The following is a 21975-nucleotide window of genomic DNA, read 5'->3' on the forward strand; positions in this document are numbered from 1 at the left end:
TGAACCCTGCCCTCCAGAGCTTACAGTGGAAGAGGAGAGGTGGATTTCAATAAATAGCCATAGAAATATATAATTAAAAATTTTTATGAGTATAATGAATGAAAAAGTAAAGAGTTCAGTAAGGTTTAAAATAGGAAACTGATTTAAGTGGCATGTGAAGGTAGGTAAAAGAACAATTGAACAGTTTTTTAAAGAAGCAACATATACCTCGAGACCTGGAAAATGAAGAGTGGGGTAATGATGATTTTAGGCAGTGGGGAGAGCTTGTGAGGAAGCCCAAAAGTAGGACAAAAGTGTGATGAGTTCATTTCAAAGAAATGAAAGGCTAATCTGTCTGGAGCTTGGTGCATGGGGGCCGGGGTAGGGGTATAGGATGAGCTGGGGAGATAGTCAGAGACTAGACCATGGGAACCTTTATCCTAAAAGCAATGAGAAGGCAATGAATCATTTCCAGCAGAGAAGTGAACAGACCTGTATTGGGGAAGGTTTACTCTGCCAGCAGAATGGAGAATGGACTAAAGCGGGGGACGAGAATGGAGGCAGGAAGACCAGTTAGGATGTTACTGCATAGCCGATCCCAGATCATAAAATGGTGATCAGGCCATGAGAAGTGGCAGTGAAGATGGACCAACAGACAAACACAAGATGCATTTTAGAAGCAGAACTGCTTTGTCTTATTGGTGAGTTGGACCAGGGAATTTCACGAGGGAAAGTGGTGTCAGGGAGAACTTTCAGTTTAGGCTAGAGCTATGACATCGATGGTGATGTCCATCTAGCATTTCCTGAGGTGGAGAAACAGATGCTAGGGAAAAGGTCAACGCTTGGACATGTTCAATTTGAGATGCTTGTGAGAAATCCAAGTAGGAAGGCCAGATAAGCAGTTAGATGGAAAAACCTGGAGCTCAGAGGAGCTATCTGGGCAGGATACATAAATTTGGAAGCCTTGAGCTTGTAGATGGTATTTAAATCCTAAATTGAATGATACCATGGAGTGAATGATATACCAGAAGAAAAGTATAGAGTAGATGAAAAGGAACCAGACTGAGCCCTGAGAAACTCTAGTATATAGAGGTAGAGTGTGTGTGTGTGTGTGTGTGTGTGTGTGTGTATGTGTGTGTCTGTGTTTGCATATTTGTCTGTGTCTGTGTCTGTGTTATCAGAAAATCCAAGAGAAAAGAGTGGTTTATTACGGAGAGAGTAGACAAGTGCTAAATGTTACCATGACTCAGGATGGAAGGGTTCTTACTGATTGCAGAAATACGGAGTTCTTTGATGACATGCAGTTTGAGTGGAGAGGTGAAAATGAAAGCCAAATTGGAGAGGACTGAAGAATAAATGGGGTCAAGGAAGTGCAAATTTATGTGTAGGTAACTTTCCAGAAGTTTGATTGTGAAGAAGTTTAGAAACATAGGGATGGAGAAAGATAGGGTGTCATGAGGTGTTTGTGTGTGTGTTTTCAGTTGGATATATTAGCACATGTTTGCTGAAGAATCCAGGAGTGGCCCAGTTAAATAGCCTCTTTTCCTGACTAGTTAATGTTGGCCTGATCGAAATGCAGATCAGGCAAAAAGTCTCCCTCAGGTGTGAACAGTTCAGCAGAGAGAATAAAGACCTACACATCTCAGATTCTTCACCCAGTATCTCAGAAGGCAGTTCTAAAACCCTAAGTGGGTACACCTACCTTCATTAAAGACTACTTCTCTGGCACCCATATGACACCCAATCTTCAGTTATCTAAATCCTTACATTACCTTGATTTTCACTCTAAGGAGCTGAACCAGAAGTAAATAATTCCTTTCAATACAATTCTTTTTTCAGTATTCCACAACATATGTTATATTCATGGTCAGTTTTCTGATTCAAGTACATTAATAAGACCACCCACAGGTAAGGCAGCTATTCCCAAGGAAGGGCTGAAATCCCCCTCCCTCCCCCTCTCCTTCCCACCCTCTCACTTACCCACCTAGACACCAAAAACCCCTAGCCCTGGTCCTATCCCAGCCCCAGTTCTGTGCTGTTTTGCCTCTGCAGTGTTTAGATTTTATTGCTAGCCACCGCTCCTTTGTCATAATGAATCTCATAACAGAAAATAGGTCACACACACATCCGGTCATCCCGTCACGGGAACCTCAGTCTTCCTACGTTGAGGGCTTTCAAGCAGTAATCTAAAATTCACCTGACCTGCAACCCTTTGATTTAGAGGATACGGAATCTTAATTATTGTTTTTATTTTCATATTGTTATTGACACAAAACATTTTACAATCAAACAAGCAAACTTTTAATTCAATAAGGTCAGTGTGATTTAGTGAATACAAAACCTGACCTGGATTTAGGAACAGAAGTCTATTTCTAGCCTTAGCCTTGACTCCCACGATGCATGACCTTGGAGTAGTTACTATGCCTCAGATTTTTCATCTGTAAAATACCCACTTCCTACCTTGGAGGATGAACTTGAGAATGTCTGTAAGATACTGTGAGGACTTAGAGGAAGGTGACTGATGCATTATCACATGTCATTCTTACTAGAATCATGTCAATGGAGATGAATCAAAAGTGTGAAAAGTAATGAATAATATTGGCTTACAATAAGTCAGATATATTTGTGTCCACACTGAACATGTGAATGACTCTAAAAGACTGTGTTAACTAACCCTACTTATTTCTGGTTGTGCTTCAATCTCACTTTGAATGTTAACTCTAAACCGCTAACCTGTTTCTTTCCCTTTATTCACTTTTTTCCACCTACCATTGCATGACATGCAGGGTCAGTTTTGTGCATGACACCCGCTACCAGTATTGGTAGGTTCCAACCTTTTTTTATTTGTCTTTTATATTATGTACAATACCTTCACTTGATTGAGATTTATCTCAAAGATCGTAGAAATGCTGTAGGAACTGGTAGATCTGAAGGCTTATTTGGCTTTAGAGTTAATGTATAGGTTTCAAAATGTACTTGTATACTGAAGACAATGACCATCTTAATGTGACTAGAACAACCACTGCAAGACATAAAACCACAAGTACGAGTTTGCTTTTTAATGATCTGTATTTTGTTTCTCTTTATAGTTTATATGGTTTAGCATAAGAAAAAAAAAAGCTTACTTTATCAGAGAGGCAGGCTAATTTCATCAGTGTTTTAAAGTTTCATGTGGTGTGCCTTTATCTCCTCTTTGCTGTGTGTTAGAGTTATCAGAGTTTCCCAGAAGTATTTATTTTAAAAAATTATAAACGGATGTATTTTGAAAACAAATGTCTCAACTGCCTTGCTTTATTATCCTTTTTAATTTTGTGTTGATTTATTTGTGATGAGTATTTGTACCTTACCATTCCCTTAGATGTTAACTTTTAATAGCACATACATAAGCTATCCCCACACATTCCAATGCCTTGGTACAAAAGTCTGTCTTAAGGACATATGGATTAGTTCCACTTAGAGTAAAGAAAAATAAACATTGGCAAAATTTGTCTGGCTGTTTCACAGTGACTGTGTTAGAATCTACATCAAGGCCATGATTTTTGCTCTACTGTTTATTGATCCAAATAAACCACAATCCCCAGTAATTCCAGTTCAAACAGGCAGGCCCAAATCGACCCAAAAAATTCAATTTAACTGCAATTAATTCCAAGAAAATTCTAACCCAAATTAGGCCTACATTATCGAGGCTTTGATGTTTTAGAATGATGATTAAAAGTGAATATTGCATAGTCTTACTTCATTTGGACATTACAATTTCGCGTTTTTGGGAGCACCGTTTATTACAGGCACTGTAGACTCTGACTTGGGAACGATCTAGTGCTGGAGGTAAAAGGGTTTATAAATACATCAACCAAAGTAATCTGCTTTGGCCTTTCTGGGAATCACTGATGATGTTTTAAAACTTCCTTTAATTGTACTTGTAATAAGCTATTTTCCCTTTTTTTTTATTTCTCTCCCATATGCTTCCTTGCTTTGCATTGTGATTGCATGCCATCTGCTGGTTTAACCCATGATGGCTTGCTGCTCTGATATTCACCATATGCCAAAATGCCACTTCTGTTACCGTAACGCTACACCCTCCTGTTCATTGCTCCCATGGTCCCCCTCCTGAAAGTACCCATGATGCACAGCGCTACGTCAGCCACTGTCTCTGCGGCAACAGCTCCTGCAACAAGTGCCCCCTTCGCAGCAGCAGCCACAGCCAATCAGGTTTGCTCCTTTTAAAGCTTTTCTTTCACAAATCCCAAACTCTAAATGAGTGCTGATAGTTTAAAAAAAAAAAAAAATTCTCAGGGAGAATTTTTTTTTTTCATGTTTATCCATCAGATTTTATTTTATTTTATTTTTTGATTAGTTTATGGCCAGCATTTGTGGACAGGTTGCACTTATTTAGAGTTAACATTTACTGCAAATAATGATGTAGCTGTGTTTCGTGTTGCGCTGTTCGTTTCCGTACCTAATATTGTGTGATTAACCTGACAGGCTTACATTCCTTTCAGGGCAGCATTACGCATCCAGGGCTTTGTGAATTGTCGCAGAAAAATCAGAAAAGCTCACCTGGGAGTGCTTCAGAACTGGCTGTATTTGGATTCAGTTCATTCAGAGACCCTATTATCTGTTGTGGAGGAAAAGAAAACTCTCCTCTTAGAAAAGTCTCCCCTTTTCCCTTAGTGTCAAATTTGAGGTCTGAATGATTCTTGTTAACATTTCATCTGGGTCCTATGTGCTCCCAAACTCGCTTGGTTCCCAAGTGAGAGACAAACGGTCCTGGAAGAAGAGTACCAGGCCACTGAGTTCACAAAGGCTGGATATAACTGATTAGGGGCGTGTAATTCTTTTGGTTTAACGCATGTGCCAATGAGACCTCGGATGGACTCTTTCTCAGGGAGGGCCAGTTGGCTGTTTCCTGTGGTCACAGGCTGACTGTAACCCTAACTCCAGCCAACCAACTTGCAAACATGTGCTTCTGATCCCAGGAGAGGAGTAAAAGCACAAACTCTCATGTGCCCGGAAAAACACTTGATTGCGCATGCTCTCCCTTCACAGAAGAGCCATTCTGGTTTTGCTGTGAGTGTAGTGGGGTTTTTTTCGTTTTGTTTTGTTTTGATTTTTGTTTTAATTATATCAACTGTACTGATAAAAGATGACAAGACATATAGGAGGAGGTGGAGGGAAGGTCCCAGCTAACGGGATAAATTGGAAAAAATCATGTCTGGGCATAAACAGCAGATTCCAAACTACATTCTGCAGGCGGGAAGGACTGAGTCACACTTCTTTCCCAGTTCTAGTGAATAAGTGATTCCAGAGCTATAGGTTTCATTGCTGAAAAGATAGGTGTGAGTGCACTTGTATGAAGGAATAAAAGTAAAATCCTGTGAGCTCCTCCTGTGGCCTCTGAATTGTGATAAAGCAGAAAAGAGCGAGGAGGGAGGGAGGAAAGGCCAAGCGGGCCCTCAGAGGCAATACCAACTACTGACAATGCTTTAGCTTCACTCGCCACCTCAACATGCCAGCTTCCCTCTAAGGAAAGCCAACTCAGCTTCCAAACAGATAGAACAAAGAACAGCAAATCACTTTCTTAGCTGCGAAGATTTTTTTAAATGATGGGATGGCAGAAGGGAGAGACAGTGTGCGTCCTTCCATCATTAGGTTCAAAGCACCTCTTTTCACATGGTCATTCTTAGTAGGGAAACTGGAAAGGTTTCTTTTATGTCTAAGTCCTGTCTTCCTGAACCATGTTTTTGCGATTTTTGGCAGAAGTTTTATATAAAGTCCCTTCATCAGAAAATAAGTTTCAAGTGTAATAGAGTGTTCGTTACAATGGAATGTAACATACTTTACGGCAAGTTAAGCACTTCTAATACAGACAGCTCTTTCCTGGGAATGGAAAGGAAGTCAAGATAAAGAACTATTTTGGAGTTTTAGGATAAGTCCCTTTATTATGATAAATTCTTGATCATGTATCATAAATATTTTTCCAGCCTAATGATTCTTTGGCTCCATTTAGTAGAAAAAACTGAGATTGCATACGTATGCGTAGGTTTATGTATGTGTGTAGGGGAAGCATAACTATTCAGAAGCTAAAGTATATCACTTTCCAGCGGAGTGTGATTGGTAAAGGAACTAACAAGTTAACTTCAATTAAATCCAAAGAAGTATAATTACAGGAGTACCTGACAGTAGCTTCAAGAATCCTAGATTCTGCATTTTGCAGTTTATCAGATGTAACCGTTGCTGGACTGCACTTCAGTGATGACTCTTGATGAAGGTCTGCTTGCACATGAACACAACAGAAAAAGAAACAGTAGTAAACATAAATTTTCAGATATGATATTCTTAATGTATTTTCAACAAGTTTCAAAGAGCAAAGCAGCTACAAAAGAACTTGGAAATTCTTTTAGTGCCCAAGAGTTCAGAATTCAGAGAGATTTCTGATGACTGTGAAATGACAAGTTTTCATCTTATTAAGATTTCGCCCTTTAAACTCACACTGAATCATGCCCATGTGAACTACATGTCGTTTAAACAAAATGAATCTGTTTCCTCACTTGTAAAAGGAAGATTAGAACTAGATGGCCTCCAAGGTCCCTTCCAGCTCTAAGACTCAACAAATCTATGGTTCCTTAGCTGCTGTGCTAAGCCCAAAGCATGAGATTATAAAGGTAAACACAAACAGAGTAGGAAGTGGTGCTAATGATTTCACAGTTCAGTGCATGATACGCATCCTCTCTTCTTTCGCTTCATTGAGCCATCTGTCTTTTTTTTTTTATAGATAAATATATACATATATATTTATTACTTTACTAACATGGATGTATGTTTAAACACACATCAAGTATATATATTGAGCCATCTGTCTTTAACACAAAATGCGGTAGGGTTTTGACAGTTTTTTAGTTCATTTGATCAATTTAGCCTGTCAGTTCAAATAGTTCAAATCTCATAAGTATTTGTAATAAGATACAAGTCATTCAGAGAAGAAAGAGCATAGATCGAAACATCCCATGACAGCTCCTCCGGCCCAGGTTTCCTTCACATGTTACCCCAGGGTGAGGCAAGTTGAACCAGCAATAAGTCTATAAATTCTACCCTCAGGGCTTAATCAAGGTGCCAGCAATGAAAGTTTTAACTGAACTTAGACTTGCAGTTTGAAATTAAATGACGACAAGATCCAAATACTTTTGGGAAATAGAAAATTAGTTTTTGGTTATTTAACTCTGGGAGTAGATATATAAACAAAAATACAATAAACAAATTTACCAACAGCTATCTCCTGTTTCAATTAAGGTCTTTGGGCCTCAATATACAAGTTATACCTAATAATAATGATATTATTATTAACAAATTACTTATAGATATAAGATACTACTCTAAATGGTTTCTCTCTTATATAATACATTACATATTTGTATATATCATATCATATATATCATATGAGAAAGAATACATATGTATAGGATACACTCAATCCTTACTACAGTGTTATAAATATTACTGTCATCCCCATTTTATAGACGGTAAAACTGAAACCAAGGTTAACTATCTTAGCCAAAGTTAAACATCTAATAAATGGTCTTGCTGGAATTTAAACCCAGGCAGTTTGATCCCAGAGGCCTTGCTCTTAACCACCATGCTACACTGCCTCTCTCTATAATTATAAATGAACAGAAGTCACTTCTTCCACAGGTAAAACTGTCTTTAAAGTGAAACTCAATAGCAGCAAGCTCTGTTGCTTTAGGGAAAAATGAAGGAGTTCTGCTAATGCAGCTCAGACTGAGGTGAATTCTAAGCTGGGGAGACGAACTGAATCTGAGCAGAGCTTCAGGCTAGTTATGTAATAGCCAGGTCACATTTAGAAACCATATACATAGTTGATATATATATTAATTATGATATAGAACTATTTATTAAGAGTCTATGTTATATTATACCCAGTGAGTAGACTGAAAATTATGAATAATTTCTGTACAAGTAAGATGAGAACTAAGACGAGAAATGAAAAGGAATTAGTCTTTAGTCCTGGTGAAGCAGATTCATGGGCTTCTTTTGTGTGAATCATGGCCCTGGACTTTACTCCCAGCCTCTGCCACTCATCTCACAAGTAGCATCGTAATGAGGGAAATCAGAAATGAAAACCCAGGTACTATATAAGTCAGTCAATTTCAGTCCGCTAACAGAAGGTCAGGATGTATACATCTATAGATGCCTATATTGAAGCCAATTTAATCTTAGAGTGTACAGTCAGCAGCTTAGCATATGGATTATCTAGTTTTTTTCGCATTATAAGAAATTTTATTTAATAAAATGAGAGTGCAGATTGAAATCCCTCTAACTTGAATTATTATGGTACTCTATCCTGTCATTGCTTCATTATTTTTTTACTTCAAAAATACATTCTATTTCAAAAGGGGAGAAAATAATTTCCTAGTAAATATATTTTAAATCTTAGTTTCTTCATTTATATACAGAGATTATTCAACTTACCTGATAACATCCTTGAAGGCCCAATTGAAATACAATTTATATTCTGAGTCTTTCCCTGAACCCCTGCAGCTAGAATTTCTTTTTTCTATCCTCTGAATTCCACAAGGACTCTATCTGCATGTTCCTTAAAGCATCATCATTAGATAGATGGAATGACAGTGCTGATATACAACAAAGGTGGGGAAGTGTAAAGCTTAGCAGAGAAAAACTAACAATCCCGTTGGCCAGAGCACCAGTTTTCGCGAGCGGCTGCAACATAGGTTTGATTCCGAGTGTGTAGGACCTAAAATGCCAGGGTAAAGGGTTCGCTGGCCTTTATTTGGCCACTGAAGGTTTTCAAGCAGGAAAGTGATGGAACACAGCTCTGAGAATAGCAAGCAGATGGATTCAAGGCGGGAGAGTCTGCGGAGACCGTGGAGAGGCTTTCACAAGAGCCTCAAGTGGGACAGTGGCAGCCGGCGAGTGGCCGGCTTTGCCTTGCCTTTGCCTGTTACATAGGGACAGTCACGTTTAGCCAAAGAGAAACATAAAAATGGTTTCATGCTATGGCAAAACCTGTCCAAATAAATGTCATGTAGCAGAAGAAGAGATTTGGGCTGACATGAAAGGTTAACCAGAGGAAGTTGCCTCTGTAGGACCTGAATTCAAGGATGGCCTTTCGGGCGGACTCCCTGGGCAAATGCCTCCAGGGTGCTTGCGCCTAATATGCAGCTCCCCACTCCCTACCCGCATGAGACGTCCGAGCCACAAAAGCTCAAACACCTCCCAGGCCTCTGCCTGGAAGAAAGAGTCCCTTCAGATTTGGAGTGAATACGTGTTGTCCACGTGTCCACAGTTAGAGCTATGTGGACGTGGAGGGCAGTTATTCATCTAATTCATTCTGGGTCATGAGTCCATGCTAGGAAGGCAAATTCTTACATGCTGGATATTAGGAATATTTTAATGGCGCATCCCACGCAGTGCCTTTAAAGCTGGTGAAATCAATTATATTTCTGGCAACACGTTAACAACACTAATTACATCTCCAAAAAGCGCTGATTGGTGTTTAATTATGACCGCAAGGTTTTATCACATCTTCTGAATCCTCTTCCAAAGATTAAATCCATTCAACAGAAAGCTGGCCTTAGGAAGAGTTTATTGAAAATTAGCTAATAACGTATTATACATTCCTAGCCCTCCATTTATTGGGATATTTGGTAAGTCAGAAAATCCCCATTTTCCAGACATGCCTGATTAGTATATATATAATAACAATTTCAACAGTATCTTACCAGACAAAATAATTACATGCAACCGGATACCTATATTATGCTTTATCAGGCCTGCTACAAATTACTAAAGGGAGATGAGAAAAGTTTAAGAGCATCAGATTTTACTCATTTCTCACACATAAACATGAACACGACTTCAAAGCTATTTGTATATAGATTCTTGGACTTCTATATACAAAGTTACAGTAAATCACCCCATCCTAACCAAGAAGTCTAGAAAGGTAAGGTCATGTTCTACTTAATCTCTCATCTCAAAGAGTTTTCTAAAACATCTATTATTCCAAGCCATCTGTTAGGACTATATTCAGACAAATGTAGGAGGCATTAAACATTCCCCACTATTCACCACTTGACCCATTTGGAGCCTGTGTTTTTTCACAAGAAAAATCTGGGTTCTGCAAAGCCCCAGCGTGGGAGGAGGAGACCCCCGTTAGCTCCCTCCCCTGAAATACACAGCAGAGCGACTGGCCTCCCTGTATGGATGATCAAACTGTGAACCGCTCCTTTCTCGCAGTTTGCTGGGTCCTGAGAACAGTCGACAGAAAGCAGCTGGGCCCCAAGTATGTCGTGCTCTGAAAGGGCCTGGAGAGCAACTGTCCAAATCCAGGGCCTGTAAATAGCGCTCGGGCTGAGACATCCATCTCAGCGTTGTAATGCTGCTAAAGTTGCTCGGCCTTCTCTAACTTTGGGCTGATATTCTAACTATAGAGGAAGGTTCCGTTTCAGTAATGGATCTGGTTGCCTCAAATGAGGCAGAATCGCCATATCAAATATTTTGTGGAGAGAGGGAGTGTGTGTGTGCGTGTGTGTGTGTGTGTGTAGAGAAAGAGGGGTGGAGGGACAGAGGAGGAGAGAGAGGGAGATTCACTGGAGCCTGCTGTATAGCTCTTCAAATAAAAAAATCAAAACAATAAAAATGGCGGCATTTGCGTTCAGTTAACACCATTGGTTAAAGCTGCTTGGCAATTTGAGTCTAAATTCCATGGTGCCACGTGGCTGGGGCACTGGAATCCAGTCTTGCTAGTCTGGTGGAAAAAAAAAAAAAGATGTTTAAGGTGGAGAGGAGAGGTGGGAGGGTTGCTCCGTATGTCTTAGGTGGAGCTGGATCTTTGAGAACCATATAGAGGCAGATGATTTTCTCTCTTCAAGAAAGCAGAAAATAAGAAGAAAAAAGGCCTCTTATTTTCCTGCCTCAGAAGCAGCTGCTTTGCAGAACTACCATGAGGTTTAATTAATATATGTATTTGCAGATTCTCCAAGGAAAGGCTAAGTTATGTAAGTGTTGTAATCTAGTACATTTTCATTTTTCATGAATAATTTACACCTCGTGGTGAGAAACTTGGGTAGAATTCTTTTGTATACAGCACCTAAAGACATAATATCAGTTCCAATTTTGTGCAGCTGAAGAGAAAATGTCAAGGGTCCTTCTGTGGAACTTGACTGCCTGGTGGATCGTCCTACTTATTTTCCTTCAAATCCCACCCTCTTTTGCATTTTGATGGAATTTGGGGGAATCTTTTTAGATTGAAAAGTTATATTCCCAGTAGTACTTTGGCTTTCGTTGACCGTAATAAAATCATGCTCATTTTTCTATTTGTAGGTTTTCTCTTTTGAGAGGAATAAATATACAGTTCATCCTATATGTGTGTTTATTTCCAGCTCTAGATTTGTAAGGAAAGAGAGACTAGGCACAGTGCAGGAATTTGGATCCATTGCCAAGGGTTGAGAGATGAATGGGGTCTCATTTTTAATAAAAGTTGCTATGAACAGAGAAAATTTTTGATTTATAGGCATCTATCTCCCCAAGTTTTGCCACTGCTGCCTGCCTTCCCACACTTCTACCTGCATGTTTGGGGAAGTTGCCAGCCTTGCTGTGTGGGTGGATGGAGAGGAGAGATCTTTGCCGTCTCCTGACACAAAGCTGGCCTGACTGTCACTTCACTTACTGGATATGACGCCATGATGAGTCAAAGACAAACTGGCATGAGGTCTGGCCTCTCAGCCTCTTCCAGCATTCTCTCTGGGCCACATCACAGGAGTCAATGGCTTCCAAGGTCAGACCTGTCTGAGTCTGCTGAACATTCTAGAGGCCACCAGTGTGGGGAGGTGCTAAGGGTACCCAGGAGTTTACTGCCTAGTCAAAGAGATGCGAAGCAATCAGACAGTGTCACAAAGTGAAATAGTCAAGGATTCAAACATTATTGCATGGGAAGTAAGCTCCACGGCAGAGCCTTACCCCCAAGTGGGAGGGGGGAGTTAATTAGGAGTTTGGGATTAACATATACACACTACTGTGTATAAAAGTGTGGAGGCAGGTCTTGAAGGATGTGTAGGAATTAGATAAGGAACAGGTGAGGTTGTTCCTGACCAGAGTGAAATGTAACAGGTAGAGCTGGGGGGTGGGGTAAGGGGCAAGGAGACTGGCATTATAAATGTACCAGCGTCATGCTTTACATGTGTTCTCACATTTAACCCTATCAGATGGGCTCTATTCTCGCTCTTTAACATGTGAAGACATCAAGGCTCAGATGTGGCTGTGGCTCTAATCAGTAGAAGGGCCTGCATTTGACCTCAAGACTCTGACCCTGAGGTCAATGCTTCCCCCTTATCCCACCTTCTTCCCCAATAGCCTTCGCGGCTCAGCTAGGAGTTTCAGAATCAGTTTCAGACTTTATCCCACAATAGATGCAGACGGAGCAGCTATTACTACATCAGATCTAAAGGGGGGGACAGTGTAGCTCACACGCACTAAAGGCCACACCGCAGTGAGTGAGGGAGTGAAGGGAAGACACACGTGGGCAGGACTAGAAAATCTCCTTGAGCAGGTGAGGAGAGGTTAGGTTACTGAGGAGGTCAAAAGGCAGGCTGAGGGCGGGGCAGCAAAATGCGAAACGAGAGACTTGCAAACACTCACCTACCGGAAGTGAGTGGGTAGGTGTGAGCTGGGATAGGCTGAGCGCAGATTAACTGGTGAGGAAGCTACTTTGTTGATGAAGTGATAAAATTGGGATAGAGAGAAAAGGGAAAATGTGGGGAGGGGAGGATGAATGCATTCGTCCCTCAGTATCTGTGGGGCATTGGTTCCAGGACCCCGAGTGATACCAAAATCCATGGATGTTCAAGTCCCTTATATAAAATGGCGCATTTGCGTATAACCTATGCACATCCTCTCTTATACTTTAAATCATCTCTACATTACCTAAGACAATGTAAATGCTATGTAAATAGTTGCCAGCGCATGACAAATTCAAGTTGTATTTTTTGGAACTTTCTGGAATTTTTTTTTTCAAATATTTTCTATCCATGGTTGGTTGAATCCATGAATTCAGAACCTGAAGATATGAAGGAGGACAGACTGTAACTAAGAAAATCAAGAAAATTCAGGGAGGCATTTTGATCCTTTACTCTCCCAGTGGCTCTTGCCAGTTTCTATAGTATCTGTGGATTCACCAGCTCTCTGCTCCTTGCCACATCAACCGTCTACAAGACATTTCTCCCAATGACTTACATAAAAAGAATGGCTCCTGTGGACACTTCTTCACTTTCATTTGTACTATAAAAGAGAAATTTGTTGACTGGTATTTTCTGACACTGGTTTATGAAAAACTACAGCTAGTCTAGCACTTAGACTCCGTCATGACTCTCGGCATCACGTATAATATGCTGAAACTTTTGGTCTGTCTGTTTTAACTCTCGGTGATCAAATTATAGTATTATCGTCACTCTCCTTGCTCTGGAGTTTCCAAAGATCTCAGAGTTTATGTCGATGAGCTTCCTATGATCAAATACAGACACTTTTCAGTATTTACCACAATGCATCTCTGGAAGCAGCATCATTAAGCTGAATGTTGTAAAACGTCACCCATTTTCCCATAGTCACTGTTGCCTCAGGCACCGCAGGTCTGACCCAAGACCTGCATTAACTACATCAAAGTTATGAAAGGTGATAAGTCGTAAGAGCAAACTGACCACAACCATGCCATACTTCTACAATAACAGAAAAGGGAAATGATGATGCAAGTTACATTATAAATTGGAACAAGACCCCAGATCAGTAAGGTGGCTTACCCAAGTCACATAAATAATAAGAGAACCAGGAATAGAACCCAATTGTCTGTGTCCTGCCTAGGGTAGTGTTTTTTCCCTTTCACCACACTGCCTTCCTGAGAAAGTGCTTTAAATGATCATTAAAGGGACCCCAAAGTACTATAGAGCATACAGAAAGCACAAAGATAACGCAAGCATCTCTCCGTTAGTAAGCTCTTACCAAGTGCCAGACATCATGCTAAGCTTTTATATGAATTATCTCATTAAAACCCAAAATGGCCCTGTAAGGAAATATTCTTCTCCCTAATAAACAGATAAGGAAACTGCAGTTTTGAGAAGTTGAAAAACTTGTGCAAGGTCATCTATTAAGTGGCAAAACCAGATATACAACCTCCCCCAACCTCCTAATCTTCCATTTTTTAATGAGGAAAAGGACCTACAATGGTTAAGTGACTCATTCAAGGTTACACAAGGGATTAGAAACTGATCTCCTAACACCATGCTTAGTCCTCTTTCCCTCCCTCAAACCACAATCCAGCATGAATACGCTAGCTATACATTGTTTAGAACAGTCAATAGATTTTCTTCCTCCTTAAAATTTAGAAAGGTTTTGGAGGAGTCAAAAAGATACCCAGGGATGTTAAACTCAATTCCTTCTTTTTCTCAAAATATTGTTCATAACTCTTCCATTAGTCATTCTTTCAATTCTTGTCATTGTTATCCCGAGATATTTGAAAGGGCCAGAGAACCACTTTAGTTATGAAGATCCAGGAGAAAAGGAATTGCTTGAATCAATTCCTATTGTTCATCTTCTTTTCTTTGGTCTTCTCTGACCCCTGTAACATTAAGGATGGCCTTGAACAAGGAAAGAAGTTAAAAGAGGGAAATCTAAGGTGTGTGTGAAGAATGAGCAGAAAAACCCACTGTATTCCTTTGCCTTGGAAAACTGTGTTTAAGAATTGCTTTCTTTTTTTTTTTTTAACATAAACTCATAACCTAAGTCCCCTCATTTTTCCTGCTGGTTATGTGAACCTATCTGAGAAGAGATGAAGGTTTGAAAATTGAAGTATGGATGTTTATTAGACAAGACTGGGTGTGCAGAAGTGTCCATAAATAGTAGTTTGCTCTAAGCCCAGTGATCTAAGAATTATTAGTAAATGCTATACCTTGTCAAAATATTCATATTCATGTTTTGTGGCATAGCCTAGGAAATTAAAATAGGTGAACTATTACCATAGGATTACAGTAGCATCTGCTTACTACCACCAAGCACTTGTTAATTACATTACCTAAGGCTCACAACAACTTATGCATTAGGGACAACGTTTGATTCCCATTACAGAGAAAAGGAATACTAAGAATAAAAGATGTTGAATCACTTACCCATGAACACAGTTATTAGGTCTAGAAGCTGGGTTTGAACTGGATCTAAATTTAAAGAGTGGGAGATGCTGCCTCCCATGGGATGTAACTTTTTTTTTAACTTGATTTTTAATTTATTATTTTATTTAATTAATTAATTTATCTATTTGGCCACACCCCGTGGCATGCGGAACTTCCCGGACCAGGGATTGAACTCATGCCCCCTGCAGTGGAAGCGAGGAATCTTAACCACTGGACCACCAGGGATGTAACTTTCTATTGCAGTAGACTTTGATCACTGTATGGTACTGGATGTTGATGCTTTTATAATAAAAGATTTTAGTTTGAAAAATGATTGATATGAATGACAGTCAAGACTTTCATGAACAATAAAGAAGTTCAGCCTATATTTATTTAGTTTTCAGTGACAGGTCAAGATATACATACACAGAAAGGGAAGTGCATTTGACATTTTAGAAAATCCTAATCTCATCAAAATCAAATTTATTATCAACACATATGGAGTGTCATACAGATCACATAATATTTAAATGCACAAAATTATTATTTGAATGCCTATTTAAGTAGAAGCTGAACCACATTTTATTTAGGATTATGAATTTTAAAATAAATAGACCAAGGGAAGGGAACCAACATTTATCAAAAAACACTACTACATATCAGACATTTTATATACATTATTTAATTTAATATTCAGTAGAACTCTGTGAAGTGTCTCATCCATTTTCCAGAGGAGAGCAAATTTTAAAGAATAATGTGCTTCAGATTCAAGCAGGTTGGAAGTGGCTGGACAGTTTTAGAACTCAGGTTCACTGATCTCCAAATCCTGTTCTCTTGTGTCTCCACCATATTTGAATTAGATTGGAGCTTATGGTCAATGTAGGACTGGGGTGAAGTTCTTTATATGGTTCCCTTAAAAACTGCTAACTACTGAGTTTAACTATTGGTTTACAAAGTTTTAACCACTGAAGAAGAAAGTTCCAGTAGAAGCAAACCTTTTTAAAATCCAAGTTCGATATCAGAAATGTCTGAAAATATGGTTAGTTGATGAGACCAACAAGGAAATTCAAATTTCAGTCCAGTAAACAAGAGCTAGAAAGTAGATGAATGAGGGCACCATTTCACCCTTCCAAGGGTGGTAAACTGGCAAGAAACTTCTGTAAAAAAAGAGTCTACCAGGAGGAGTCCTTTCATCCAGGACTTTTTTTTTTTTTTTTCTAAACAATAATTTTAAAAGAGAGATACTGTTTTTCTCCACTGTTTTCACAGAACCTTACCTTCACATAAATCTCAGGTTAAACGAACATCACTACTTGACTCGTTCTACTTGAGAAGGAATGTTTTGGGCAGCCTGGAGGAGGCAACTGTGAAAGGAGTGACTAGAGGTTAATTCAGTTGTAGGTAAAACCATAGAGCTCAATTCCAAAGTATCCCAAGGAATCGATGATGATTCAGGTACGCAAACAGAAAAATTCCATTTTGAAGCCCAAAATGGGGAGGATAAAAAGGACGGGAGGGAAAGAAGGAAGGAGGGGTTAAGTATTGGCAAGAAAGGAGAACAGGGAGTTATTGTTTAATGGGCACAGAATTTCAGTTTGGAATGATGAAAAGTTCTGGAGATGGATGGTGGTGACAGTTGCATAATAGTGTGAGCGTACTTAATGCCACTGAACGATACACTTAAAAATGGTTAAAATGGCCAATTTTATGCTCTGCCTATTTTACCACAATATTTTAATTGGGTGAAGGATCTGAATAGACATTTCTCCAAAGAAGAAAGTATTAGGATTGGAAAGAAAGAGGCCTAATTATACGTAGGTTTTTTTTTTTAATCCATAGTATAAAATTATTCTTTTCACATTAAAAATTCTTTATTGTTGCTGTGTTTTCCTTTAAGAGTTCTGTTTTCATGAAACAGGTAACTGAGTGCAAATGCAAATTCTTCCTCAGTGAACCATGCAGGCTAGAAGCTGGGTCTATTCTGAGGCCATAACAAGAGCCCACTGTTAACCCAGTGCAATGCATCTTCATACTTTTTCTCAACAAATGTTTACAAAGAGCCCACTATGTGTCATGTGAAATTCAAAATTCTGGGAATACAGCAATGAACAAAACAGTCCCTGTTCTTGTGGCTCTTACACTGTCAAGGGGACAGGCAATAAACCAACATGTAAGTAATTACAGTCAAAGTAATTATTATATAATAAGGATCATCTCAAGAAGTAGAGAAGCTGAAAGAATGGGCCTAACCACTGAGCTCTGAGGGAGGACAGTTAGTAATAGAGAAATAAGAGAGAATGTAGGAGCTTGCTTTCTTCCTTTGGTTTCTATTTTGCCATCTATTATACCAGGATATTTAGGGCATTTTCTGAGGAGTTATCAGGGAGGACAGATGGCAACCTGGTTAACTACCCACCACACTGCAGAGGTGCCAATGTGGTACGAGCAGAGGGAGAAACTAAGGCCCAGAAGGGTCACAAAGCTGGTTGGTGGCACAAACAAGCCTCCCGAAATTCCACTCCAGGACTCTCTTTGATTTTTCCTTTGCACCATTATTTTACACACATTGAGTGGTTTTGTTCATCTTTCTCTCGCTCTCTGACACACATACACAAACACCCAGGCAAAGAACTAGAAAGGAAGAAAACAAAACAAAGCTACTTTTGCTGGAAATTTTTTAAATGGCAGTGTCATCCTATCAATTTGAGAAATGTGTAAGATGACGACAATACACAAAGACACACTTCATGTCCTGCGCATGACATTAACTTACCCTTCTTTTTACTGAATCCCAGCATTTGGTTACTTTTCTGCCTTTGGTGTCTTAAAAGCCAGTTCTTAGCGGACTGAATTATACATTCTGCTCCACTGTTAAAATGAATACTACGGCCAAAATGTGCCCAGGATTCTAAGTCTAACATAATGGTGGTGGATACAAAAGCAGGGCACTGGGCAGGACTGGGGACTTAATGTTAAATCCAGCAGGATCTTGCTTCTGTGATTTTTCTTGGCCTGATTCTTCAATTTATTACTGGGAGCAAAACCCCATATTGAAAAGAACAGGTTTAAAGGAATGCTTTTGAAATTTCTTTTCAGTCGCTGCATAAACTGGTTTTTTAAGATATAAAAAATGTTTTCTTAGATTCTCCCTTCATGTCCAGAGGTCACCTTCCCTGAAGTAGCCTCAGATGTGGGCAGCCTGTCTAATCCCAGACAGCCTTGCTTGCTCCGTATCTCACTGCACATATTCTAAACATAATATTTTTAGAAAAATATCTTATTACCTTTTCTATAATATTTTACAGTATTTTTAAATAGTGTGGCCCAGTTATTATATATTATTTCTTGATATAGTATAGGAATTTAGCCTTCCTTAATATACATACAGTCTCTAATTTTTAAAATGTTTGTTCAAAATTCCCTTTGCCACTTGGTTTGGAACTCAAGTAATTTTCCTATGGAGACAGTGGTGGATTTAATGGTTAGGTCTCCAGGCTGGCCTATAATAGTTTATTTAACTGGTGACATTGCTCAAGGATAATATTGTGCTCACAGCATGAAAGAGGCTAAATACCATGTTCATGGATGTTTCTACATCTTTAGGATTCAAGAAAGATGCCAAAAGCATATGCTTAACCCAAAGCCCCAGACAGCGTGTGATAGGAAAGTCCTTCACCTTCTCCACCAGCTGAGGGTAGAGGAACCACAGTCTATGGTTCATTGCATGATTGGGATGTTTGTTGGGGAAGGTGTGTGGAGTAGGAATGGGATGTACGGCGTGGAGCCAAGAATGCCAGAGGATGAATAGGAAGATAAAAGCTGGAATCTGGTCCTGGGTGGCCACCAGATGCATTCACACCACCCTCTTTCTCATTTGCCTTGGATGCTATAATTGATTTGCCAATTTCTTTTTTCCTGGCTGTCGTGTGGCCCTTCCAATCTAGCATTTTGTTTTACTTCGACCTGCTCTGGCGCCTGCAGAGCAAACATGGTCTCAAAGCCCCTCTCTTCCTGAATGAGCACACAACACTCCCGAAGGCGATTTTCTTTTCAGCACTGCTATAGCAACAGGGGGAAGCATGAGGAATAAAAAACCTCCTCTCAAATGCCTTTCCTTTCTTCCTCATAAATATCATTTTGGAGAAAAAGTCACCCATGAATGATGTATGGATTTTTAGATGATCTGAGGTGTAGATTCCCATCTCACCATGAAAGCAACAGAAGTAAGCCTCAGAATTCCCTCGGGGGAATGGGGATTGATTGCAGCTGGGTCTGGGGTGGAGCTGGGAATCATGATCAAAGCATCACTGCAATACTCACAAGAGCCTGGATTTTTCCAGGTGACTTGGACTCATGCAAGGAGTGGAATCTTACTCAAATCAAGAAGTTCCATATATGTATTTTATCCAGATAATATAAATTGCCAGTGTGGACCCTCGTCAGTAATTTTCAATGAGGCCAGTGTTATTGCCTTTTATACGAAAAGTCAGTTAGTAGTATTTTAAATGATAATTCTTAGAAAGTATATCTGAAAAATCGTTTTGTTCAAATATCGTAGAGTGGAAAATATTAGACAGTCATGAGTCATCAGCAAAGTGATATGTCATTGAAAATAGAAGAATTAGAGTTTTAAGTGTAAACTTTAATATTAATGACAGAAGGCAAGACAATAATCTGGACTGAAGTACTCTTTAAGTTCTGCTAAATATTGTGGGCCTTCCCAGCAACCTCAGGTTACTCTTCCCAAGAGTGAAACTGGTTGTCACACTTGAGAATTTTCTCCCACAACCCACTATATACCTTTTCTGTATAAATAAAACTCCACTTGGAAAACAAGTCAAATACGGCAGAAGACCCTGCCCTGCCCTGGAACAACATATCACTCAAATAATGAATGTGACTGGTTTTCAAAGTGTCTTTCCATGCACCTCTAATTATCTTTGAACTTTTTATACAATTAAAATTTACAAATACTGGGACTTCCTTGGCGGTCCCCCTTGGCTAAGACTTCGCCTTGCAATGCAGGGGGTGCGGGTTCAATCCCTGGTTGGGGAGCTAAGATCCCACAGGCCTCATGGCCAAAAAACCAAAAACATAAAACAGAAGCAATACTGTAACAAATTCAATAAAGACTTTTAAAAAGGTCCACATCAAAAAAAAATTTTCAAAAACAAAATTTACAAATAGTCATGAAATAAGTCAAAGTTCTTGAAAGTGTTCATTGATCAACACATATCATGAGAATTACTCTGATAACCTATGTCCACCAAGAAACCAAAGGCATTTGCTTTCGATGTTAATAATTCATAGTATGCTAATCTATAGTAATCCACCCTAGAATTAAGTACAGAATTCTCTGGCAGCCAAAGATGTACAAATGGCTGTCTGCTTTTGTAGAGTTTGCTTCAACCAAAATACAAGTTTCACCTCTCAGACAAAACCAGGGAATTTCAGACAGTAGAGGCTTCCATGGAGAAGACGTGTGGAGCGCTAGGGAGACGATGCAGAGAATATTAAATAACGCAGGGCCTGGAGGACAGAGGAACGCCAGTGGAAAGTAGCAAAGAGCAACGTGAGTGACAGAACAAGAAGAATGCCGTGAATAAAGACAAAGATACTGGGATGGTGAGCAACAGGCAGGCCTCCTTAGCTTGGCCATATTTTTAGGAAATTCCATCCAGTTGTCTATTCTTAGATTAATAATAAGTTTTGTTTAAGGAGACAGTGAAACATCCCTTTCTTTAATTACCTTCTGAGGAAACAGGGCCCTCTAACCATGGGAAGAGATTTCTAAGAAATATTCTAAGTCTAGAAGTTTTCTTCAGGTGGCATTTTTGTTTATCTGCCATGTTACCATCCTCCGAGTGATTCTGCCCCCAGCCTGGAATATTTTTCCTTTTATCTATATAGAACATGGGGTGAGGGGATGGGGATGAATGTTTCTTTTTCTTGGATATTCCTGAAGCCTTAGCTGCTCTGAAAGGGTAACAGATGTAAACTCTCCAAGGGGTTCTTTTCCTGCCTCCATTGCAACCTCTTGCTTGTGAGAGGTCTGTTGGTCTTCTGTAGATGCCAACATTGCGGCATTATGCCTCGGTAAGTTCTTACTTATTCAGCCATCCATGCAACCAGTAATTAAGAAGTGCCTCCTATATAGCCAGCCCCATCCTTTTTACTAGGGATCTAAAGAGGAATGAGACAGTGCCCCTGTCCTTACGAAATTCGGTTGTGCTGTGGACCCAGTTAATGCAACAGCCCTGCTTGGAAATGTCTGCTTGAGCTCTTACGCTAGTGGTATGCAGATCCACTGAGATTCCTTCAGATTTCAGCAAGGCCACACAGATATTTGATAAGGTATATTATATCTACCTCTCCAAACTCAACATTACAAAAACAGTTAGTATTGAATGTTTAAAACATTCATTAGCCCTCTTTTCTAACTGTTTCTCATGGTTTGGATCCCTAGAAACAGTTGGTCTTTTCACTGAAATGTTTTTTTCTATCATTTAAGCCAAGCAATAAGAGTTCTTACTGAATTTACTACTGAACTAACATCTTAAAGGATAACTCATCTGACATCTCTGAATGTCTGCAATGAACACATTTACATAAGAAGTGCGAACATGTCTAGAAGTCATCTAGAAGCTCACAATTTCCAAAATTATTTATATGTACATTTCCTGGAGATCAGCCACAAGGTAGAAAACTCAGAAAGTATTAATACTTGATACCTGTGAAGCACTGAGGAAATTATATGTTGATTTGTCTTCTTTGAACCCTCTTGCATGAGTGCTAGTTAGTTCCGCTGTTG

General features: G+C 39.5%; 1 protein-coding gene across 8 annotated transcripts in view; it reads left to right on the forward strand.

Annotated features, from left to right (window-relative positions):
- The window catches only part of MBNL2 (muscleblind like splicing regulator 2), a 158317-nt gene that overhangs the window by 128402 nt on the left and 7940 nt on the right, over positions 1-21975 (forward strand). For 4 of the 8 annotated variants that reach the window (XM_036831100.1, XM_036831099.1, XM_036831104.1 and 1 more), the window contains 2 exons: positions 2766-2801; positions 4094-4188. The exons of 2 other annotated variants lie outside the window; for them this stretch is intronic. In XM_036831100.1, the coding sequence (XP_036686995.1) occupies positions 2766-2801; positions 4094-4188 (131 nt within the window). The remainder of the gene's footprint in view (positions 1-2765; positions 2802-4093; positions 4189-21975) is intronic. 2 more of the 8 variants (XM_036831103.1, XM_036831107.1) reach the window with 1 other exon arrangement.

The sequence above is a fragment of the Balaenoptera musculus genome, chromosome 18 (assembly GCF_009873245.2).
Source record: "Balaenoptera musculus isolate JJ_BM4_2016_0621 chromosome 18, mBalMus1.pri.v3, whole genome shotgun sequence".
Classification (NCBI taxonomy): Eukaryota; Metazoa; Chordata; class Mammalia; order Artiodactyla; family Balaenopteridae; genus Balaenoptera; species Balaenoptera musculus.